General features: G+C 36.5%; 1 protein-coding gene across 5 annotated transcripts in view; it reads right to left on the minus strand.

The window, feature by feature from the left end:
• The window catches only part of LOC129030351 (uncharacterized), a 40,436-nt gene that overhangs the window by 4,842 nt on the left and 8,903 nt on the right, over window positions 1–26,691 (minus strand). Inside the window, exons 2-6 of one of the 5 annotated variants that reach the window (XM_063648944.1) lie at window positions 23,750–23,811; window positions 21,156–21,235; window positions 20,765–20,905; window positions 6,791–6,912; window positions 5,239–5,321 (exon numbers count right to left, since the gene is read on the minus strand). In XM_063648944.1, coding sequence (XP_063505014.1) covers window positions 6,834–6,912; window positions 20,765–20,905; window positions 21,156–21,235; window positions 23,750–23,811 — 362 coding nt within the window. In that variant the 3' untranslated portion in view covers window positions 5,239–5,321; window positions 6,791–6,833. Of the gene's footprint in view, window positions 1–5,238; window positions 5,322–6,790; window positions 6,913–19,406; window positions 20,406–20,764; window positions 20,906–21,155; window positions 21,236–23,749; window positions 23,812–26,691 lie in introns of those variants that run through there. The other 4 variants (XM_054475604.2, XM_063648945.1, XM_063648946.1 and 1 more) reach the window with 4 other exon arrangements.

The raw sequence follows: 26,691 nt of genomic DNA on the forward strand, positions 1-26,691 counted from the left end.
CTCCGAGCTACGGGAGGATATTCAAACCAAAGGCAAAGAAGTTGAAAACTTTGAAAAAAATTTAGAAGAATGTATAACTAGAATAACCAATACAGAGAAGTGCTTAAAGGAGCTGATGGAGCTGAAAACCAAGGCTCGAGAACTACGTGAAGAATGCAGAAGCCTCAGGAGCCGATGCGATCAAATGGAAGAAAGGGTATCAGCCATGGAAGACGAAATGAATGAAATGAAGCGAGGAGGGAAGTTTAGAGAAAAAAGAATAAAAAGAAACGAGCAAAGCCTCCAAGAAATGTGGGACTGTGTGAAAAGACCAAATCTGCCTCTGATTGGTGTACCTGAAAGTGACGGGGAGAATGGAACCAAGTTGGAAAACACTCTGCAGGATATTATCCAGGAGAACTTCCCCAATCTAGCAAGGCAAGCCAACTTTCAGTTTCAGGAAATACAGAGAACGCCACAAAAATACTCATCGAGAAGAGCAACTCCAAGACACATAATTGTCAGATTTACCAAAGTTGAAATGAAGGAAAAAATGTTAAGGGCAGCCAGAGAGAAAGGTCGGGTTACCCTCAAAGGGAAGCCCATCAGACTAACAGCGGATCTCTCGGCAGAAACCCTACAAGCCAGAAGAGAGTGGGGGCCAATATTCAACATTCTTAAAGAAAAGAATTTTCAACCCAGAATTTCATATCCAGCCAAACTAAGCTTCATAAGTGAAGGAGAAATAAAATACTTTACAGACAAGCAAATGCTGAGAGATTTTGTCACCACCAGGCCTGCCCTAAAAGAGCTCCTGAAGGAAGCACTAAACATGGAAAGGCACAACCGGTACCAGCCACTGCAAAATCATGCCAAAATGTAAAGACCATCGAGACTAGGAAGAGACTGCATCAACTAACGAGCAAAATAACCAGCTAACATCATAATGACAGGATCAAATTCACACATAACAATATTAACTTTAAATGTAAATGGACTAAATGCTCCAATTAAAAGACACAGACTGGCAAATTGGATAAAGACTCAAGACCCATCAGTGTGCTGTATTCAGGAAACCCATCTCACGTGCAGAGACACACATAGGCTCAAAATAAAAGGATGGAGGAAGATCTACCAAGCAAATGGAAAACAAAAAAAGGCAGGGGTTGCAATCCTAGTCTCTGATAAAACAGACTTTAAACCAACAAAGATCAAAAGAGACAAAGAAGGCCATTACATAATGGTAAAGGGATTAATTCAACAAGAAGAGCTAACTATCCTAAATATATATGCACTCAATACAGGAGCACCCAGATTCATAAAGCAAGTCCTGAGTGACCTACAAAGAGACTTAGACTCCCATACATTAATAATGGGAGACTTTAACACCCCACTGTCAACATTAGACAGATCAACGAGACAGAAAGTCAACAAGGATACCCAGGAATTGAACTCAGCTCTGCACCAAGCGGACCTAATAGACATCTACAGAACTCTCCACCCCAAATCAACAGAATATACATTTTTTTCAGCACCACACCACACCTTTTCCAAAATTGACCACATACTTGGCAGTAAAGCTCTCCTCAGTAAATGTAAAAGAACAGAAATTATAACAAATGATCTCTCAGATCACAGTGCAATCAAGGTAGAACTCAGGATTAAGAATCTCACTCAAAACCGCTCAACTACATGGCAACTGAACAACCTGCTCCTGAATGACTACTGAGTACATAACGAAATGAAGGCAGAAATAAAGATGTTCTTTGAAACCAACGAGAACCAAGACACAACATATCAGAATCTCTGGGATGCATTCAAAGCAGTGTGTAGAGGGAAATTTATAGCACTAAATGCCCATAAGAGAAAGCAGGAAAGATCCAAAATTGACACCCTAACATCACAATTAAAATAACTAGAAAAGCAAGAGCAAACACATTCAAAAGCTGGCAGAAGGCAAGAAATAACTAAAATCAGAGCAGAACTGAAGGAAATAGAGACACAAAAAACCGTTCAAAAAATTAATGAATCCAGGAGCTGGTTTTTTGAAAGGATCAACAAAATTGATAGCCTGCTAGCAAGATTAATAAAGAAAAAAAGAGAGAAGAATCAAATAGATGCAATAAAAAATGATAAAGGGGATATCACCACCGATCCCACAGAAATACAAATTACCATCAGAGAATACTACAAACACCTCTATGCAAATAAACTAGAAAATCTAGAAGAAATGGATAAATTCCTCAACACATACACCCTCCCAAGACTAAACCAGGAAGAGGTTGAATCTCCGAATAGACCAATAACAGGAGCTGAAATTGTGGCAATAATCGATAGCTTATCAACCAAAAAAATCCAGGACCAGATTTTTTTGTCCTGTGAACCCCAGCCGAATTCTACCAGAGGTGCAAGGAGGAACTGGCACCATTCCTTCTGAAACTATTCCAATCAATAGAAAAAGAGGGAATCCTCCCTAACTCATTTTATGAGGCCAGCATCATCCTGATACCAAAGCCAGGCAGAGACACAACCAAAAAAGAGAATTTTAGACCAATATCCTTGATGAACATTGATGCAAAAATTCTGAATAAAATACTGGCAAAGAGAATCCAGCAGCACATCAAAAAGCTTATCCACCATGATCAAGTGGGCTTCATCCCTGGGATGCAAGGCTGGTTCAATATACGCAAATCAATAAATGTAATCCAGCATATAAACAGAACCAAAGACAAAAACCACATGATTATCTCAATAGATGCAGAAAAGGCCTTTGACAAAATTCAACAACCCTTCATGCTAAAAACTCTCAATAAATTAGGTATTGATGGGACGTATCTCAAAATAATAAGAGCTATCTATGACAAACCCACAGCCAATATCATACTGAATGGGCAAAAACTGGAAGCATTCCCTTTGAAAACTGGCACAAGACAGGGATGTACTCTCTCACCACTTCTATTCAACATAGTGTTGGAAGTTCTGGCCAGGGCAATTAGGCAGGAGAAGGAAATCAAGGGTATTCAATTAGGAAAAGAGGAAGTCAAATTGTCCCTGTTTGCAGGCGACATGATTGTATATCTAGAAAACCCCATTGTCTCAGCCCAAAATCTCCTTAAGCTGATAAGCAACTTCAGCAAAGTCTCAGGATACAAAATCAATGTACAAAAATCACAAGCATTCTTATACACCAATAACAGACAAACAGAGAGCCAAATCATGAGTGAACTCCCATTCACAATTGCTTCAAAGAGAATAAAATAACTAGGAATCCAGCTTACAAGGGATGCGAAGGACCTCTTCAAGGAGAACTACAAACCACTGGTCAAGGAAATAAAAGAGGATACAAACAAATGGAAGAACATTCCATGCTCATGGGTAGGAAGAATCAATATCGTGAAAATGGCCATACTGCCCAAGGTAATTTACAGATTCAATGCCATCCCCATCAAGCTACCAATGACTTGCTTCCATTGCTACCAATGACAAGCTTCCAATTCTTCACAGAATTGGAAAAAAGTACTTTAAAGTTCATATGGAACCAAAAAAGAGCCCGCATTGCCAAGTCAATCCTAAGCCAAAAGAACAAAGCTGGAGGCATCACGCTACCTGACTTCAAACTATACTACAAGGCTACAGTAACCAAAACAGCATGGTACTGGTACCAAAGCAGAGATATAGATCAATGGAACAGAACAGAGCCATCAGAAATAATGCCACATATCTACAACTATCTGATCTTTGACAAACCTGACAAAAACAAGAAATAGGGAAAGGATTCCCTATTTAATAAATGGTGCTGGGAAAACTGGCTAGCCATATGTAGAAAGCTGAAACTGGATCCTTTCCTTACACCTTATACAAAAATCAATTCAAGATGGATTAAAGACTTAAACGTTAGACCTAAAACCATAAAAACCCTAGAAGAAAACCTAGGCATTACCATTCAGGACATAGGCATGGGCAAGGACTTCATGTCTAAAACACCAAAAGCAATGGCAACAAAAGCCAAAATTGACAAATGGGATCTCATTAAACTAAAGAGCTTCTGCGCAGCAAAGGAAACTCCCATCAGAGTGAACAGGCAACCTACAAAATGGGAGAAAATTTTCGCAACCTACTCATCTGACAAAGGGCTAATATCCAGAATCTACAATGAACTCCAACAAATTTACAAGAAAAAAACAAACAACTCCATCAAAAAGTGGGCGAAGGACATGAACAGACACTTCTCAAAAGAAGACATTTATGCAGCCAAAAGACACATGAAAAAATGCTCACCATCACTGGCCATCAGAGAAATGCAAATCAAAACCACAATGAGATACCATCTCACACCAGTTAGAATGGCAATCATTAAAAAGTCAGGAAACAACAGGTGCTGGAGAGGATGTGGAGAAATAGGAACACTTTTACTCTGTTGGTGGGACTGTAAACTAGTTCAACCCTTGTGGAAGTCAGTGTGGCGATTCCTCAGGGATCTAGAACTAGAAATTCCATTTGACCCAGCCATCCCATTACTCAGTATATACCCAAAGGACTATAAATCATGCTGCTATAAAGACACATGCACACGTATGTTTATTGCGGCACTATTCACAATAACAAAGACTTGGAACCAACCCAAATGTCCAACAATGATAGACTGGATTAAGAAAATGTGGCACATATACACCATGGAATACTATGCAGCCATAAAAAATGATGAGTTCATGTCCTTTGTAGGGACATGGATGAAACTGGAAGTCATCATTCTCAGTAAACTATCGCAAGAACAAAAAACCAAACACCGCATATTCTCACTCATAGGTGGGAATTGAACAATGAGAACACATGGACACAGGAAGGGGAACATCACACTTCAGGGACTGTTGTGGGGTGGGGGGAGGGGGGAGGGATTGCATTGGGAGATATACCTAATGCTAGATGACGAGTTAGTGGGTGCAGCACACCAGCATGGCACATGTATACATATGTAACTAACCTGCACATTGCACACATGTACCATAAAACCTAAAGTATAATAAAAAAAAAAAAAAAAAAAGTGTAGGCAGATTTTAGAGAAATGACTAAGGAATTATATGCAATACTCCAGGCCAACCTTAGACCTGAAAGGTGGTGAGGAGACAGGGGCAGTTATAAATCCACTGATGGGAGAACAGTGGAAGGCAGACACCTGGCAGGTGCTGAGCCCCTCTAGAGGGACAAACTGACCCACGGCCAGAAGGAAGCCAAGGCAACAAATGCTCCAACATAACTTACCTCCTTCCTCTGTCTCCTGTGATATATTTCCCTGGTCAAATCCAACCAGAAGCCAGAGAGCAAAGGAGTCCGTGGATGCAGTCCTTAGGCATTAGCAGACAGGGGCCAGATAAGAGTGGACATAGTGATTAGATCCAGAGAGGGCATCTCAAATAACAACAGAAAATAGCCCACAAAATGCCAGAATTGACAATGGACTAGATTAGATAGTCCAAATGTACACTCTAAAATATTCATTCATTCAACAAATATTCAATGCATAAGAACATTAGTATATTATAAATCAATAAAGAAAGTAGGAGTATTCAATATATGGCACTAGAAAACTGAGCAGCTCTTTGGAAAAATTAGATTAGTGCCTGTGCAGTACTGTGCAAATAGACTGAGTCAGCACCCACTCCCACCTCTTTCCAACTTGGCTTCTTGTACCATAGAAGCTGAGAAGCTTAAAACCACAAGCTGTACAACACAATGGGTGAAAGCACAGATTCAGGACCTGGACAGCCTGGGTAAAAATTCTAGGTCTGCCATCCAATAGCTTTGTGATATTGGGTAATCACTTAACTCTGTGTCTCGGCTTCCTTGTATGCAAAATGGGGATAATAACAATACCCTTTCAGAGGCGATTGTAAAACTTAAATTAGTTAATATCTGTAAAAGCCCTTGGAGCAATGCTTGGCATGCAATAAGCATTGCATAGTGTTAGCTTTACTGTATTTTTCAGGCATGGGTTTTGCTTAGAAGATACATGTTTAGATGCATATCTAAGAGATCCCAGTTCACTATACGTTCTCTGCCCATTGGAAGGCAGAAATGGGCACCATGAAGTAATAAGAGTCCCCCAGGAAACTGGGCCTCTTGGTAGAGTTATTTAACTGTTCTGGGGCTGATAAAGTGGGAGTTCTCTCTGGTCCCTAGCATACAGCAGTAGTGGGTTTCCCCTAAAATGCTCACATGGGGTGATCGAAGATTTCTTGCTCTTGGCTGTGTGGCATCCAAGTTTTGTGCCCTTACCCTCCTGGTAATTCAGTGAATTAGCTTAAACTATGTAATAAATCCGTCTCACCTTAAACCAGCTAAAATAGATCCATTATTTGACCAGTAAAGATTCCTGCCTTATGCCAAAATAAAACCCAGAAATTCAAATACTTGATTGTAAAATTAAAGCATTTAACCATCAGAGAATAAATGTGAGCTCTTAAATGACTTCGGCTCGGACAAAAAATATTGTAAATATAAGGATACTGGGAAAAATATTGAGAGATTTGATCACACTGTTTATATATTAAAGGTCATAATTATATATATATTTATATATATAAATCTTTATATATATTTATATATGTTTATATATTAAAGATCAGAATTAAAATACATATAGAGGATCACGAAGAAAATTTCAACATGAGAGTAGTCATACTCTTAACATATTAGTGTTTTATATAGATCATTATAAAAATATTAAAGCAGCAATATAAATAAATCCAGAAGACATCATCAAATAATTTATATTAAGCACATTTATATGTAGGCCAGGTGAGGTGGCTCACACCTGTAATCCCGGCACTTTGGGAGGCTGAGACAGGAGAATGGCTTCAACCCGTGAGGTGGAGGCTGCAGTGAGCCAAGATCATGACATTGTGCTCCAGCCTGGGCGACAGAGTGAGATTCCATCTTAAAAAAAAAAATGTATACATATATATGTATATGTGTATATGTATATTTATATTTAATTATAATTTACAATCAACTTATATTTAAATATAATAAATATATTCCAATAAAGATATATAAAATATGTGTTTATTGGTAATTTAAAAATGCAAATTAAATGTAAAATATATATATTTTTTCCTTTACCAATTTGGCAAAATAAGAAAAAGAATTAAAGCATTTAATTTTTATCCTGGCAAAGAAAGCAGTGAGGAAGTACACACATTCTCTGTTGGTGGGAACATAGATTGGTGAAATCATTCTGGAGGACAATTTGGTAACATTTACTGAGGCTTTATGCATCCTACTCCTGGCTCTAAAAGCCATACTTCAAGCTGTGGCTGGTACATAGAAAACAGCTTGAAAACAAAATCTATTTCAGGCAATTGCTCACGGCCACTCCCGCCTATTCCTGACTGTTGCTCTCTGCAACTCTCTCTTGCCACCCAGTTCCAGCTTCAAAGACCACTTTGGATTTGAGAGCTTTTGAACCCTTCTTTAATGCCAAACCGTTCAGACTTCTCGGGTCTCCAGATTGGATTTTACAGCTCACCCAATCTGAGATCCCACTCTAGTTTCCCAGTGTCTCCTTCAGTCTCAGAATGAGATCACTCCAGTTCTCCCTCCCAAGCCCAGCCACAGCCCCCACTGGATGGCCCTGCCCAAGATGGCTCCTTCACCTACATTTCTCCTCATCCTTCTTCAGTGAATATTTAAACAGTCCCCAACTAGATCCACAGTTGATAAATTTTTGTCAAATGCCAAAGTTAATATATACCTTTTAGAATAAGTATAATTGAAAAGGCTCCTTACATGCTACATAGTGTTTTTTCTTTATTTGATATTATTGTATGTGACTGAACCAATTATATGCTGTCTCTTGTTGGCAACTTTCAACAATATAATTTCTTTGACTATATTTTCTGTAGCTTTGCTCTAAGCTTTTAGTGATTACTATTCTTCTCAAATATTTTTGGATTCTTCCTGCTCCGGGGAAGTAAAATTCTTCTCTTCTCATTTAAGAATCAATAGATTGCATGAGTCATGGCTTTAGCAATTTTGAAACTTCCTGTCTTCTTTTTCTCCAAATTTTGAGCAAAATATGAATTGTCTTTCAATGGAGAAAAAAATGGAAAAGCCGCTTTTATATTCCTTCTCTATTTCTCACTGTATCTTCACTTAATATGTGCCATTTTGTAACAGTTAATTCTCTGTAGAAATCAAAATGAATTTTGAAGAGATAGTGAATGGGTTAGATTAAATGGCAAGTAGAGTCAGCCAGACAAGGATCTTTACTTTCTCATTTCAGCACCTTAATAGCCTTTCAGAAGTATTGTATTGACTGTCCCGGGGGAGAGGCAGCCGTTGTGTATTTATCTTAATATCGCCCACTTTAGTAGTTCAAATAGGATAACAGTCCCTTAGGCGTGACTTACCTTACCTTCTTAAATGCTTAAAACACACACACACATACCCTCCCTTGTTAAGATTATTATTTTATTTTATTACTTTTCTCATCTTTCACTATAGCTAGCCCAGATTTGTGCTTGTCTTAATTTTTATTATGCTTAAATATAATCCACAAGCAAGATAAATAAATGTTAGAAATAATTTGCAGTCAGAGTGCAGAAACAGGATTTGTTCATTATTTCTAGAGGCATAAAGTTTCATCAAAACATATTTGTCAAATATCTTCCGTGTGACACTCACTGGGGGCACTGAGGGTCTTAATAACATTATTGATGAACACAGGGGTGGGGAAGAGGAGGTGAAATTTTAAAATGCAGTAAGTGTTGCCATGGCGATGTGCATAGAATGTTATAGAGCCTTATCAGAATGGGGGGCAGTGATGCCAAACATTCCTGGGAATTCTGCAGGGCTCTAGAGCTGATGTTTGGGGTTGAATGAATAACAGGAGAAATCCATCTAGATAGCAGAAGAAGGAGTTTACTAAAGAGAGTGAGAAGCTGGAGAGTAGAACTGGCAGGAGATATGGCTGAAAGGCAAAGAAGAATGAGATGTATTGGAATAATTGATAGTAATAAGTGCAACCTCTTGAAGGGCAAAATAGATGCACAGCCAAACGTGCCCAAACAGTTTTACTCATTAATATCATTTCTGGAAGCCTATTTCAAAGAAATAATGCTAAATACAGGAAGAAAAAAAAGTACAAAGCTATTTGTAGCAGGTGTTTTTAATATTAAAATATGAGAAACAATCTCAAAGCCCAACTATCCAGAACACTTTAAATTAATTCAATTATTATAAAATTTAAAAACCCTGCAGTTTCATTAGAAAATTAGAAAGAAAAATTGCCCCAAATTATTCTAAAATGATGTGTCAGTTATGGTTACAGTTGTATAAAACTTAAAAGCAGAGGGATTAAAAATAGAAAAGGATCATAAAAATTGTCATAGCAGGTAGTCAAAATAAGTACTTTTTTCATTTATAAGGTTTCAAGATGATTTAATAATATATTTTTAAAATAATTGTTAATGTCCACAAAAAGAATACTCCAACCTAGTGAATTCCAAACTTCTGCACTTGGACTTGTACCTTGAGTCTAAATTTCCAATTTAACATAATAGTCCTTTTAGTCTATGATGAAGTACAAGATGACCTTGTAGAAAAGGTGGATTTGAGAAATTAAAATTTGCACTTTCAATCAAAATATATCCTAAGAGCCATAATTACTTCTGGCTGATACAGAGTGCTATGTCCTGCTAGCCTTGCCAAGGGTCTTTCAAGATAAATTTGCAGACTTGCCATAAGCTACTGGTTTAAGTCCCTCACCCTGGTTACTCAGATAAGCAAAAGAGCTGTTGGCTGTAATTTGACTATAGTTCATGCTGCAGCACTAACTGGCCTCGCTTTGAGGCTCCCTATTCTCATCTGAGAACTTGATCAGAGTAATCTTGACCTTGTCTATTTCATTAAACTGGACTTAGTTAAGACTGGCTGAGGAGTTGCCTGATATCCCGTGTTGAAATCTCCGGAGTTTGAACTGGAATTCTGGGACCATCGGGTGAGCGACATCAAAATCACTTTGGCAGCTATTTTGAAAGCGTACAAAACTGAGCCTCACCCTCAGAGATTCAGCTGGTTTGGGAGACAACTCTGGCAACTGTACATTTTAGAACCTTCACTAAAGGTGACTTCCTGCACCCTGTAATGAAATGGCTTGAACTTGACTAAACTTTCAGCTGATAATAATTATAAATTGTGGGGCGAGGAAGAACCCAGCTGCTTGTAAATACAGATAATGACCCCAAAACAGGCAGACACTGGGAGATAATTCAATCTGTGAAAGAAGGAAATCACAGTGAGCAAAATCTGTATTTTTAAAACATTTTCCCTGATGATTGACCCAGTCTGCACAGCATGTGGGTATAGAGTTGAAGCATAAAGTAACCATATTACTAGGCTGGGAAGTCAAACGTTAGAATTAGAGGATATCACATTGTCTGAGAATTGAAGAGGAAATCTTAAAAAAGGAAGGAAACATGGGGGGAGCCTCAAAATCTGTATACAAATTTCCCTTAAATTCTTGGCTGAATCCTAAAATGCATAATGTGGTCAAGACTTCAAAAGGCCCAGAGGAAAACAACCAATAAAATATTGAAAGAGCTGAGCACAGACTTTAGCAGCTTCCAAGTACAGGGTGGACAGAGTTTGAAATTAGGTACTATCAAGCCAGGATTTATAACAACTATGATAAATATGCTAAATAATATATAGGGAAATGTGGCTATAGTAGGAGAAAAGATGAAGAATGTAAGGAGAGGTATGAAAATTGCAAATAACAGCTAACTGTAATTCAAGAATTAAAATACATGACAATGAAAATTCAAAAATTAAATTATGATTAAGAGCAAATTTTAATAACAGAACTGATACTGAAGACAGAGTAGTAAAAATAATACTAGCTGAAACACAGAAAAACAGGTTGCAAAATATGAACAGAGCTATAATGATCTGTTAAACAAAATCAAGTGGGCTAATATGCATGTAATTTACTAAAAAGAGAGAGAATGGGGAATTAATATTTGAGGAAGATTGACTGGAAAGCGTCTAATTATCAAAATTGGCAAAACGCAGATAAGGTCTGCAAATCCCACAAAGGATAAATGCAAAGAATACTACACCTAAGTATATCATAGTCAAACTGTAGTAAATCACTAATTTAAAAAAATGTCTGAAAAGCAACTAATTAAAAAATTAGAACTGTGTGGTAAATGATACATTACACATAGGCTAAAAATAATCAGAATGACAACTGACTATGAATTCAAAATAATGGTGACAAGAAGAGAATGGAGTGATATCACATTCCTAAAAAATAGAAATATAGTCTATATCCAGCAAACATATGTTTTAAAAAGGAAGGGGAAATAGTGACATCTCACATAAGTGAAAGTCAGTAAAATGTGTCATTAGCAGTCTCGCACTACAGGAACTGCTAAGTTCTTCATACTAAAGGAAAATGATAGCAAATAAAAATAGGGATCCATGAGAAGCAATAAAGAGGAGTACTGTGGTAAAGATGTGATTAACATGAAAGTTCTTTTTGTTTTTTTTTTAAAGTCTCTTTAAAAAAGGAATTATTTAATTATTTAAAGACAAAAACAACAATGTACTATGGGTTTTATAGCAGATTTAGAAGTAAACTATGATAACACTAATACAAAGAATGGAAGGTGGTGTATGTTTCTTAATTATACACCAAGTAATATAATATTAATTCAATGCCAAAATTCCTAGATCAAACTATAGAAAATTATACAAAGCTAAAAACTCAAAAAATAAAATAGGTAGAATTCTGAAGATATTTCGTTAACTCAAAAAAGACACGAAAGAAACAAATAACAGAAGGAATAAATAGAAAAATAGCAAGATGTTAGACTTAAAACACAAGCATACCAATAATTACATTAAATATAATTGGACTAACCCCTCCAATTAGGACACAATATTTTCAGAATATATTTTAAAAAGACATAGTTATGCAGTGTTTATGAGGCAAACTTTAATTATAAAGACATAGGTTGGAAGTAGTAGGATGCAAATACTAGGCAAAAGAAAGATAGTGTAGCTGTATAATGTCGGGCAAAGTAGACTTCTAGGCAAGGAGTATAAGCAGAGATAGAGGGATATTTCAAAAATGATAAAAGGATATCTCTCAAGAATAGCAGAAATAAAAAAAATCATTAAGGACATGGAAGATTTGAGCAACACTCTTAAATAACTTGACCCTATAGGCATATATAAAACATCATATATAAAACAACTGCAGAAAAAACATTATTTTGCAGTGTATATGACACATGTACCAAGATAAACTACATGGACCATAAATAAAGTCTTAACACATATCAAAGCATTGAATTCATGCAGTATATACTCTCTTTTTATGCTAGAATTAAACTAGAAATCATAAACAATATCTATAGAATATTTGAAAATTAAGGGACATATTTTTAAATAATGCTTAGGTCAAAGAAAAAGATTTATAAAGCCAATACATTTCTAACTAGATTCATCATGGTAAAAAAAAAAAAAAAGGACTGAAAATGAAAATTATCACATTCCTTGAAATTCTTCACAGGTGATTGTAGTACACAAAGTGATAATCTCTGGTCTAAAGGATGCCACATATTTCCTAACTAATTTGTGTCCTGCCATTTCTCTAATCCATACCACCATTACCTCCAAGCTTTTTCTACCTCTTCAGAACTGAAAATCTTTAAGGGCACTCTCATTTGCCCAAACGGTAATGTCCTGGTTTCTTAATTTGATATAAAATATACTTCATGACTATTTCTTGCTTATCCAACCTTTCTTATTTTCACTTTCACCTGTGTCTTGCATTCCAGCTATAAAATCAAAACATGTAAGTACATTTTTATTGATTCAATGATGCACATTTTTCATATTTTAACACCTCTAATATTGGGATGTAGTTTATATTTATATCTAATATTGGGATGTATCATATAAACAATTTGCATATTATTTTTGTATTAGTGCAAGTTAAAAATAATGTTATACTTTTTTTCATGTGTCTTTGATTAAACACATAGAATCTTGCTTCCTCTTTTTTTGTGTACATCTGGCAATCTAAACACTCAACAGTGTTCACAAATGCTGTATCTATGTCAACTTTTTTAAAATAAAAACTACTATTTGAGTGTCTACTGTGTGCTGGCCTCTATGCAATGTGCTTACAGTACTTCTTTCTAAGTTTTATGACCACATGATTAGCGAGTATTATCTTAGTCTCAGAGAGGTAAATTTAATAGCACAAAAGTCACACAGCTAGCTAAAAAGTGACACAATTTGGATACAACACAAGACTGTTAGGTCCTAAAGCCTTCGCCATTCCCACTTGCCATGAGTCCTTTCCTGGCAATGCTCCATTACCTGTCAATTTAGGCGTACGATTTTCAGAGCTCTCACAGTATCTCTTTCACTATGTTGTAATGATTTTTCTTCCATATCTTTCTTATTTGTGACACATGAAATAATTTATTTATGTATTCTTAAGACTTAGCAGAGTGCCTGATACATAGCAATACCGCATAGTATGAAGTATAAGAAATTAACTGATGAGGTATCCCCAACAAGGTGACTTTCCTATTCCCCCTTCCAACCATATCCATTATAGTGTCAGTGACACTGGAAAGTCAAACAATCTGAAGATAGGATTATGGTCTGAAACTCAGAAGCCTAATCTGTAAGACAGTGACAAGAAATGGTTTTCATCTTAACACTTACTCTTAGTGTTCAGAAACACTCTGAACCTGTCTTAGCTCAGTGAGAAGTGCAGGGATTCATACCTGTGTCATCTTCCCTGGACATGGCTGGGTGGGGGATGGGGGAGGGGCAGCATTCCTGTGATGGTTTGCTATCTGTGCTTGAAAGAATCCTGTTCTCTCCACCCTCAGGGCCTTTTCTGTTACTGTTCCCTGTATTTGGAAAAGTCTTCTCCTAGATATGGCTCTCTGCCACTCTCTCACTTTATTCAAACTTCTGTTTAAATATCAATTGATCAGAGAGATAGACCTTGCCATTCATTCTAAAACAGCACATTTCCCCATCACATAATTCACTATGTATTTATTGGACTTTTAAAATTATTTGTTGCACTTATGGACACTTCACATTATCTGGTATATTTTTGTGTATTCACTTATTGTTTGTCTCCCCTATGTAAGCTGCATGAGGGCAGATACTTTATTCTGTTCACCAGCCACCTGAAGAATGCCCAGCATATAGGAGATGTTGAATCAATAACAATCGAGTGCAGTATCCTCTGTGTCCTTTTCCCTTGGTGGCAGTAGTAGCAAACAATAAGTATGAGAAAGGATATCTATGTTCTTAATCTATTATCCATAAGATGGATCAATTTTGCAAAATATATTGTGTTGATGCCTTACATATTCTGCATCTCTAACCATTTATGCATTTCTCATTCTTTTTTAAATTTTACACCTCTCCACCTCTCTCTTTCTGGTCTTTACCATAAGAGACATTTGCTGTTTCTCTAAGAAGGGGGAATTTCAAAATGCCTTTAACTATCCAGTCCAAAGAACCATGCTTTTTGTTTTCTTAATGAATGATATTAATGAGTTCAGATTATTGACCCCTACACTTTAAATTATTCTCTTTCCCAGGTATTTTCTGAAAATAGGCCTCCAAAAAGCCTAGACCGTGATAAATTGGCTCATTTGTTAGTATCTTAAGGTCAGTTTGAGTATCAGTCCCAATGCTGAATTTTCTTTTTTTCAGTGTTTGGCCTCTTGCAAGATACAGAGCCAAGTTAAGAAGAGAGGAAGAATAGTCTTGTCTTGAATGTTAACAGTAAATTTAAAAACTTTAGGAAAGAGGATAGCGCAGTTGTCTAGTTCAATCTGCATATTATAGAAAGTCACTAGTAATGGTTCCCATGGTGCTTTGTTCCAATAACACATTTAAGAAGTATATTGGTTTGTATATAGTTTCAGTACCTTGTGACAAAAATTGAAAATAACAGTGGTATACACAAGGCAGACATTACTTTGCTTCTTCCAAAAAGCCTGAAGATGCCATGGAGATGGCAGCTGTGGGCTATGAATCTCTCAGGAGCCCAGGCTCCTTTTGATCCAGTTTCTCGAACATTCTCAGAGTTTTCTTTGTCTACAAAGCCATAAATTGTGCACTACTTCATCTCCATGCCAGCCAGCAGGAAAGAGAAAATAGAGTTGGGAGGGGCACACCTCATCCCTCCAGGGTCCAGTCAGGAAACCCAACATCACTCCTGTTTACACTTCCTTTTTCAGAACCTAGTCACACCAAAGTGCAAGATAAATAATGTTTATTCTTGGAAGCTGTGTAGAGAACTCAATATTAGACTTGCTCTTACTGTAGACAGGGAGAGTGTTTAAAGGCATATAGCTAATGGTTTTTTGTCACAGGAATAGTGGGTAGGATATTTTTGGTGTCTTCAATCCTATCTGATCAAGAGCCATCAGTGGAAGACTTGGAATTCTTCTCATTGATTTCCCTTATGGCCCAGAATGTGGTTTTCTAAAAATACAAGCTGGTTATTTAGATAGAGTCACTAGAGCTGTTTTTCAGTTTTGTAGGTACAAAAAATATACGGGCAAAGATTTGTGCCAAGCCTACTCTCTGCTATGTTCTGAATGTTTCTATCCTCCTAAAATTCCTGTGTTGAAGTCCTTAACCCCAAAGTGAGGATGTTAAGAAGTAGGACTTTGGGGAGGTGATTAGGCCTTTGGAGAGATGAATGGAATTCATTTCTACATGGAACAGGCCCTGGAGAGGACTCTAAATCCTTCTGCCATTTGTGGTTAGAGTGAGAAGACAGATGTCTATGAGGAAGAGGGTCCTTTCCAGACACCCAATCTGTCAAAGCCTTAATGTTGGATTTCCCAGCCTCCAAAGTATGAAAAATAAATTTCTGTTGTTTATAAGCTACCCAGTTCAGGGTGGTTTGGTATTTTAATAGCAGCCTGAATGGTGCTATTTTAAAGAATAAAGATATTCTTTAAAAATGGATGTATAAACCAGAAAAAGAAGCTAACTTAGAATGAGAAAAATAGCTATTGATTGGCACAGGGAGTTTGTCTTAACAGGATCATATGGGAAGCTATTAGGAAAGCCAAGGGATAATGGGAAGTGTCTGAATGAGTATAAAGAATAACAAAAGAAGCCAGTTATTTCAATAAAAATTCATAAAAATTATCAATGTAAGTGACATCTGGAACAGGCCTTATAGACTTTTAGAACTTGGAGGATATTTAAAGATCATTTAATTCAGTCTCCAATTTTGAGAAATAAGGAACAGAGGTCCAAAGTGGAACAGTGACTTGATGAAAGATCTCATAGCTCATTACAGGGAGAATGAGGCAAAATGAAAACAAAACAAAACAAACATATTTCCTCATTTCTAATACAAGAGTCTTTTTCAATTTAATTTACACTGGATTTCATTGATTGTTTCATTTATTGAATTATTCATTCAACACGCTTAAATATTTTAAAAACTTATTTAAATAAATAAAAACACAGCCATATAATTACCACCCAGATTAAGAAATAGAATGTGATCAGCACCTCAGAGGGCCCCTTAGTGTTTCTCCTCTTCACTATGTTCTATCCAAAAGTAACCACTATCTTTATATATAACACTATAGCTTAGTTTTGTTATTTTAAAAACTTGATGTAAACAGAGGAATGTGTACTCTTTTGTCCAGCATTATGTTAATGAGATTCATCATATTATTGCATGCAAGAGCAATTCAATGACTTTTATTGCTGTAGAGTATGCCACTATATGAATACAGCACAAATTATTTGTCTACTGTACTGTTGGAGATTTGAGTCTTCCCCAGCCTTTTGCTATGACTAATAACACTACTTTTAAGATTCTTGTACGCATCTTTTGTTACACCTATGTACACATTTCTAGAATCCATACATGAGTGAAATTGCTGGGTCATAACGTATGAGTATTTCCAAGCTTAGCAGAAACTTCCCAAAGGTACTGTTATCAGTTTAAATGCCCATTAATTGTGTACGTGAGATCCAGGGACTTCACATCCTCAGCAGCACTTGGTATTGTCAGTCTTTTCAGTTTTACCTTGTGGTTGGTGTGTAGTGTAAAGTAGAAATAAAAAGAACTTCCTTAGCTTAATAAAGAGTTCCTACCAAAAATCTACAGTAAACATTATACTTAATGTTGAAACTTTAGAAGCTTTTTCTTTAATATCAGGAACAATATGAAAGTACTTGTTAACATGGTTTCTATTTAATCTTGTACTGGATGTTCTAGTCAGTGTAGTAAAACAAATAAAATGAAATAAATAAGTAAGTAAAAATATGCAGGAAAATTCTGAAAAGGAGGTCCTGAGGGATGATCAGTCCTATTGGCTATTAAAATAATAACTAAAGCTACAGTAATTTTTATGGCATACACATAAAGCATTAAAACACAGACCAATGACAAATAATATAATAAGAAATAGACCCACGTATAGATGAAAAAATGTAGAATATGATAAATAGGACATTTCAAATCAATAGGGAAAGAGGGCTTATTCAACTGTGTAGCCATTACAATCATAAATTTGGATCTATACCTCACTTCTTATAACAGAATAAACTTCAAATAAATTAAATATTTAAATCTGAATTAACGAAAATATAAACCTACTAGAATAAAGCACAATATAATTTCTTTAAAAAGGGCCTTTGTAAGCAAGATACAAAATAAAAAACTGATACTTTCTATTTCATAATGGTATGGCAAAATCACCAAAATATAGGCAAAACTAATTGTAACACATTCACAAACAAAGGGCTAATAAGCCATTTGCCTTATTAAGGCAAAGAGCTAATTTTCCCAATTTCTAAAGAGCTTCTCAATTTCTAGGGGAAAAAACAGACTTTATTTATTTATTTATATTTATTTATTTATTTATTTATTTTATTTATTTATTTTGAGACGGAGTCTTGCTCTGTCACCCAGGCTGGAGTGCAGTGGCGTGATCTCGGCTCACTGCAACCTCCACCTCCTGGGTTCAAGCGATTCTCCTGCCTCAGTCTCCGGAATAGCTGGGAGTACAGGCACATGCCACCACGCCCGGCTAATTTTTTGTATTTTTAGTAGAGATGGGGTTTCACCGTGTTAGCCAGGATGGTCTCAGTCTCTTGACCTTGTGATCCTCCTGCCTCAGCCTCCAACGTGCAGACCTTATTATTTTTTTAAATATGATTGAACTGACAAAGTTGAGAAACAAAAAGGAAGGTCCAAGACTACTGGAATAAAATCAATATATAAAAATTAATAGCATTTATCAAAAAATAAATTTATCACCAATTTACAATATGTACATTCACCTTAGATATAACAAAAAGATCTATGAATCAATCTATTAAACAAAACCACAAGATTTTCTCAAAAAAATATAAAATTCTATCAAAAATGTAAAATACATTATTAATATTTATGATAATAATGAGAAAAAATGAAAACCCTATCAGATAAATGGATAAAGATATAAACAGGCAAATCAGATTAGAGAAACACAAATGACTAACAAACATATGAAAAGATGCTCAAACTCACTGGTATTTAGGGAAATACAAATGAAAACAACCATGAGATATCACTTTGCAACTGCCAGAGTGGGAAAATTAGGAAGATGGATAATGCCCAGTATGGGTGGGATTTGTGGTTACAGAGACTCATATGCACAGCTGCGGAGAACACAGACTGGAGGAATCACACTGGAAAGCAATCAGGCAGTACTTAGTTCAGATAGGTGTATGTATGTCTGATGACCTAGCATTCTCTCTTACCCAGGAGGTGGCAAGGACTAGGGAAAATTATAGCAGCACTATTTGTTGTAGTGCAGAGCTAGATGCAATCCAGGGAAGTCTGCTAGTTAAGAGAAGTATAGCATAATGGATGCATAGAAGCAAATCAGGAAGCACCCAGTAGTCTTAGACAGATCTATGATGTAAATAGATCTTAGAAACCTAGTGCTAGGTGAAAAAAAAAAGAAACAATATGAGATCCATAGCACAACATCATTTGTGTGCATTTATAGGACGTACACACAAAATAAAAATTCATGCTAATATGACCATGTACAAATAAAGAGATATATATTAAACTTATTAGACTGGGGTCCTATGATGAGGATGAGCAGGATGGAAATTAAGATCGTAAATAAAAAGAAATCAATCAATAAAGAATGTGAGATTTCACGTATCAATGATTGTGATAGGCCATGAACATAGGCATATGTTAGCTTTTTGCAAATCAGTGCGCGTGTATGCACATAAATGTGTGTGTGTGTATCCTAAAATCTTTCGTGTTCATTTACTCAGTCACTCCATATCCAGAAATATATTCTAAGGAAATAGCCCAAAATAAAGAAAAAAGTATCTATCCAAAGATATTTATTGCAGCATGGTTTTCAATACCAAACAGTGTAAACAATGCAAATATTTAACAATAAATACAGTGATTAAATAAGCCATGGCATATCCAGTTGATATAATACTTTGCAACCATTAAATTGATGTTTACATGGAGTTTATATTGACATTGGTGATGCTAATAGCATATTAATAAGTAAAATGTATGACATAAAATTGTATTTGTGTGAATACAATTAAAATTGAGACATGCTTTGAAAGGTTAATAGAGGAAAGTACACATACGTGAATAGTGGTTTTATATGAGTGGTAGAATTATAGACAATTTTTTTCTTTCTTCCTGCATTTTCAAATGTAATTTAATGAATAGCTATTACTTTAAAAAATGTAAGACAAATTATACCAAGAAAAGAAAGCATTGCTTCTAGTTTAAATGCAAATATCCTAAGAAATACAACCAATTATGAGCTGTCAGTACTTTTCCTAAGTGCAAGGAAACAGAACAAATTATGAATCCACCTGAGTTCCTGGAGCTGGGAACAGCCAGTGAATGCTGGTTTCTTTAAATAATAGAGTGTTCAACTAGATGCTTTGACTAAGTCACTGAGAGAGAAAAGAGATGGAATGCTACAGTGAGAGCTAGAAACATCCACAGTATGATAATAAACTGGTTTAGACAACTCTTAAACCAACATTGAGGAAATACCATGTCTGTTTGGGCTGCTATAACATAATACCATAAACTGTGTAGCTTATAAACAATTTACACTTATTTCTCCCAGTTCTGGAGGGTGGGAAGTCCAAGATCAAGGTGCCAGCAGATCTATGTCTGGTGAGGGACAGCTTTCTGGCTTATAGATGGTGCCTTCTCACTGTGTCCTCACATGGTGTTAGAAGTGAGCAAGTTTCCTTGGACCTATTTTATAAGGGAACTAATCCCATTTGTGAGGGCTTTTCCTTGAAGTTTTAGTCAACTCCTGAAAGGCCCCATCTTCTAATATTATCACCTGGGGGGTTAGGATTTCAACATATGAATTTTGGGAAGACACAAAGATTCAGACCACAGCCTACAGGGAGAGGATTTCTGAGGATGGTGGTGCACTGAGTCCTCGCAGGCCTCCTGGGCATAGGATGGAGCAATTCCATCTCACCTCAGGCCTAGCACAAGGGGCTTCAGTAAACCACTGGAGATTCCTTCATTAGGATTCCCTCCCAGGATATCCAGAGGACAAGAGGCTGGCCAACTGCAGGATGAGCCTATGCTCCTGTGCTGGATATAGGCTACACGCAAGAGAAAGCTTGGGTGGGATCTCCTGATATTTCACCCAGCAGAGCTTCTAGGCAGAGGAATTGCTTCTCACCTTACCTGGCAAGAGGAGGGAGGATATGGTTGCTGAAAAGAGTACATTCACCCAGGTCGAGGGGTTCCAGTTGCAATACCAGGAGTTGGTGGTTGGTGGGTCTCCTAAGAGCATCCATGAGACAAAGATCCAACTCTAAAATTCTGCTAGGCACAAGAAAAACACAATGTTTTTATTTATTAAAAGTGTCAATGAAGTCATACATTTCCTGACTGCTTTACCAGCCTTCTACCACCATCCTCTCTACATCCCTCCTCCCCCAACCCCTACACATGCACATGCTCTAGAGGAGTGGGTCTAGAGTTATCAACATAGGTCAAAAAGTAAAGACAGGCAAAGCTGTTCCCATTGGGAGAGAGGCAAGTCCCAGGACTTTTAATAAAGTTGTAAATTCACTCTTTGCAGGGTATAGGCTTTCCAAGCTCCGCTTGAGATTTTGTTTCTGCAACTTGGAGCACCATAGAACTTTCTGTTACCTAAGAGAGAAGAGAAAAAGTTAATGAACTGGCCTGACTTTACCCAGTGACAGGGGAGAAACTACCTTCATGAATAAATGTGGGATTTAAAAAAACAAGATAGTTTTGATTGTATTACTTCATGCCAGTTACATGTGTATTTCACTGATGTGGTGATTTGGCAGATGGACATCCTGAGTATGAACACCAGGAGAAGCTAGTTGAAAGCTACTTGGAAAGCTAGGCAAGATCTCATTGCAGTGGTTCTCAAAGTGTGGTCCTGAATCCTGTGGGATCCCAGAGACTCTTTTACAGGATGCACAAGCTCAAAACCATTTTCACAATTCTACCGTTTTGGCTTTTCTACTCTATTCTTATGCAAGTGTTTACAGGAGTTTGACAAAGGTTACAGGATGTGTTATATGAGAACAGTTTGAATGCAAAGGCAGACATAAGAATCCAGTTGTCTTCTATTAAAACAGTCATTTAAAAAATTTGCAAAAGTGTGAAACAATGCCACTCTTCTCACTCTTCTCTTTGGAAAATATAGTTATTTTTATAAAAAGCATCACTATGTAACAGGTAATAGTTTTGTGATTTGGAATTTTAAAAAGTGTTAATATTTTAAAACCTAGTATTATTTCTGTCATGGCAAATGTTGATAAATATAATTTCCATAGACAAAAACTCTTTGGCCTCCCCAGCAATTTAAAGGCCCTGAGAGCAAGAAGGTTGAGAACTGCTGTGCTAATAAAATAGGCAGAGGCTCCAAAGAGGAGACAGAGTCTATGAGGAACTGATGCCTCTACAGACTGAGGAATACCATATTTATACAATTTTCCTCTCACTTTTAAAAGTCTGAGTAAACACACAAATAAAAACATAACTTTTATAATAAAGAGTCATGTGTGTAAGACCTTCCTCCAATATATAACAGAGATAAACCTTGCAATAGAGTTTTCAGTTGAAAGGGCAGAGAAGTAAACTGTAAGCATTGGGAAGTCCTTAAAAGCAGTGAACATAGACGAGAGTGCAATAGTTCTCAGTGAAGGGAAGGAGGATAATGCCTGGAGAATCCTCTGGCCATGGGAATACAGCTGTGGGTACTATTTTTAGACTTTCAGTGCAGCTTAGATGCAGTCATTGAATAAAATATTAGGAGGAAGTATTTGTACTTCCTTTAATAGAATAGTGTCATAGTCCATTTGGGTTAAAATACCATGAACTGAGTGACTTATCCTCACAGTTCTGGAGGCTGAAAATCGAGATCACAGTGTCAGCATGATCAAGGTCTGGTGAGGGCCCTCTTAATAGTTACAGATTGCTATATTCTCATTGTATCCTGACATGGCTGATAGAGAGAAAAAGCAAGGTCTTAAGTGTCTTTTTATAGAGGTACTAATCCAATTCATGAGGGGTCCACCCTCATGACCTAACACCTCCCAAAGGCCCCATCTCCTAATATCATCACTTTGGGGGTTAGGATTTCAACATATGGATTTGGGGAGGTTACAATGATTGAGTCCACAGCAAGTAGTTCATATATTCATTCTAAGAAACACTCATTTTCATTGTCCTCAGAGCACCTCTATTTGGATAAAATTTTAGTTGCCCTTTGACTTTTATCAAGAAGTGTTTGAACTACTTCATGTTTGAAATTCAGCTAAGGGGGTTAAAAAATGAGTAAGAGAAGACCCATTCTTTCCAAAGATTTATCACCTATAAAGACAAATAAAACACATTTAAAAATTAGGAAACCTGCAATCTCAGTGATAAAAGAAAATTCACTTAGTATTTTAACTTAATTCAGCTAATGTCTGCTGATTGCCTTTTATGTACAAAGGATTGTGGGTGGACAGATTTATAGACATTTAGTTAGCTTCATCCTAACATTGTGAGTTAGGGTTCATAGTCTCCTGTTAAAAGGCTGAGGGATAGAGGCTCAGGGCAGTGACTTGTCCAAGAAGCAAAGAGCTGGATGTGTAGCCATGTGTTTTTCAAGTCCAATGTCCTTTCCCATATACCATCTTTCTCTGAGACTGTTTACTGAGTGGGTTTCATTTATTTGGGTCTATTTTGATCTCCAGTGAGTTCATGGTTCACGAGGAATAACTAATCTCATTTACAAATGAATACCAGATATGTTTTCATGAGAATGGTCATGGGTAACTTGTTTTACTGCAGCATCTCATGGTAATGCTCTTCCAGCTAAGTTAAATAGGGATCTTTACATCTGTAGATAGGTCCTTCATCCAGATTAGTGCCTGGCCTGTCTCATGTCATTACCCTGCTGTTAGGCCTGGCCAGTCACTGAACAGTTATTATTTTGTACAACTATTGCAGGTTGTTGCTGGAAAAATTTTAATTAAAATTGCAAATACACTTTTTATCCAGAATATTTAACTTCTTATTAAAAGCATGCTATGCATTGACATTTGTTCTTGTTCAACTCATTTTTGAAAGACATTTTTCCCAACACATGATCAACAGCATAGTATTTATTGATGAATAAATGAAAAGTCCTTTGAGAATTACCTTGGACCCCTGGTTACCGACACAGACGCCTTGACTATTATCCAACAGATGCACCTCTGTTTCTAAAGTTGAGAATGAAAAACAAAAGAATCTGAAAATTGAGGCTTGATTCCATTTTGACATTTGGACATGTACTTGAGACTTTCATTCCAGGAGGTTGGACATCAAGTATAGGTGGTTAGTGTGTGTTATACAATTGGTCCAGAGTTTGAATGGATTTGCCTTTTTGAATACCCTGATACCTACCTCTCTAAGGTAGATCATTGTGAAAAATTAAGAGCTCATCTTCATTAACTGGCCACTACTAGAGCTTTGATATAAATACCCCACGCATTCACTGAAAACATTAAATGGGTTTTGTTCTATAAGAAAAAGGTGGAGGGAGACATTTGATTATTCCAGGAAAATCTTACAAGGGACAGAGAGCTGTAATGTTTTGGATCAGAACCCCTGAGTTAAAGTGCTGGGTCTACTAAATGCAAGATATGTGATACTGAGTTGGATGTTTTCCCCTTCTAAGCCTCAGTGTCCCTATTTGTATGCAGGGAACAGTAAGACCTGACAGACACAAGGTTGGTCATCAGGACAATTGACTACGTATGCTATACATTTCTGAGCAAATGTCAATAATTATTCTTCTGATGTTGTAGACTTAGTTGCCTCCTTACATTATTTCATCTTTATAAGCAAATATGATATTCAGGACACTATTGTAAGTAATAAAAGGTTTTTCAAAGGAAACAAAATCACTGTGGCCCTATAAGGTTGGAGACTTAAGATATTATATAAGTGTTTGTTACTTAAAATTACCCTGATGGATGGGTTCTTCCTCTAAGCAGCCCTTATTAAATTCCAAATGTAATCCTATTGGAAAAGCAGAACTACAACATCAGCAATACTCCTTGAAAGTTCTTGTCAATTTGACAGATTTGACAGGCAGATAAATTTAATTTATTAAAAGATTCCGTCTAGCATTTTTAAAAGACAAGGGGTTTTTACACTGTAAATGGACTGTTTTCACAGCCTTATTAAAATAAATGCATAAAGTCAGCTGTTTTTCTTTGGAATTCATTAACATTAAGGAATTGCAGTCCAGAAGCTGATGGTTATATACCTGGATATTTTGGCAAACTTATCAATCTTTGTATATAACCTGGAATTTCTGCTTCTTAAAGTAAATAGGAATTGCACACAAGAAGGAACATTTTGTTTGTATGATGTGCCGAATTTCATAGAGACATTTACTGTAGTTATTAGAGGCATTTAGAAAGCCAATGCTATGTGCCAAAGGCCATTGGAAACACATGAGCAAATTCAAGATTTCTTTGGACAAGAGGCTCAGATTTGTTTTTCTTCAAAGAAATTCAATTATTTATATTGAAAGAATACTGTCAAAGTTAACAGGTTTTCTGTTTTGCTTTTTCCTTCAGAAGGCCATTTTAAATTAAACACAATATGCTTTAAAATTGAAATATTTATATAGATTGTGAGCCAATACCATTTTTTAGAGTTGTTAATTCCCTTTTAGCAACTGTTGCACCTCAATTATTATTTCTACTTTGGAAAAGGGTCTTTGTCCTGAAACATTCTGCACACTGCATCTGATAGTTGTCCTCACAGCTCCAACATCCTGCTTGTTCTTTCTCTTTATAGCTCCCCTAGCTCCTCAGCACTGGCCTATGACCCTGTCTTCTTGTCTGTCAGTTCAGCCTCTCTCCTTGGGTGAGACTATCCTCTCAGGTCATCACTGCTTTGGGTCCAGCCCCACTCCAAGAAGCTCTTGTATTTTCACAGTTACCGATTAAAGAACTTGTCCCAACCCTGTGAACTGAATCTTAGGCATCCAATCAGTCTATCAATCAAAGACTGTGTCTACAAGTGTACACTGGGAGGTGAATTAATTGTTAAATCCAATGCTAATAATCTGCTGATCTTGGTAGTTTAACATCAAAAGGACTTCGCTTAAACACATTTAAACTGTACTTCTGCAGACTTCATAAGACCAAACTCACTCTAAAATGGTATTTAATATACAATGACAGAAGATAGTCTATTATATTTAAATAACAAGAAAGTATATTTATCTATATTTCCACCTAATAATAAAAATTAACAAAAATGTGTAATTATCTCAGAAACATCATTCAAATACTCCATGCCAGTCAAAGACTGATTTTTGAAGCTGATGTATACCTTCAAGTGTTTCTTCCTTTGACCTCCTATGGTATTTTTAAAAAATTATACCTGGGTAATTACCTATATTCCAGGCTATAATGGATTATAGCTAATAGTGGGCCTGTCTCCTTTGTCCTGTCTCGTTCTTAAAATCTAGACTATGCTTTGTATGCACGTGAAATTAAAAAAAAAAATGCTTGCCTTTATTAGGGACCCAACACATGTTTAAGGAGTTTATCTCCCACTAGGACATTAATTTCAAAATACAACTTACTGTTCTTGTAGTAGAATTGTTGTTTTTGAACTAAATTAGATTCAGAGAATTAAGTCAGCATTGATCGAGGACCTACTATGGACCAGCTACTAGTTACTAACCAATCAAAGATCAAAGTGCCAAGACACCTTCCTCAAACTTATTTCAGAAGGCAATCAGGTTCTCATTAACTTAAATAGATTATGTTTGACATAGTTTAGGGGCGAAAACTGTAATATTAAATGGACGGCATGATCATTAAATGTTTGGAGAAAGTGCTACACCAGAAGTTCAAATGGGAGAGGATGAATTTAGCCAGTTTTAGCTGTTTTTGTAGGGGGTGTTGCAGGCAAAGGAGAAGCTTCACAGAACAGCTGGTGAGTGAACAGAGTTCTCACCAGGACTCTGGATGAGGAGGACTTTTACATGTGCCAAGGAGAGTAGAAGAATGTTCCATACAAGTGAAACAGCTTGAGCAAAGGCATACAATCACTAGGCTTTGGGGAAAGGTAGG

This window comes from Pongo pygmaeus, chromosome 12, assembly GCF_028885625.2.
Source record: "Pongo pygmaeus isolate AG05252 chromosome 12, NHGRI_mPonPyg2-v2.0_pri, whole genome shotgun sequence".
NCBI lineage: Eukaryota > Metazoa > Chordata > Mammalia > Primates > Hominidae > Pongo > Pongo pygmaeus.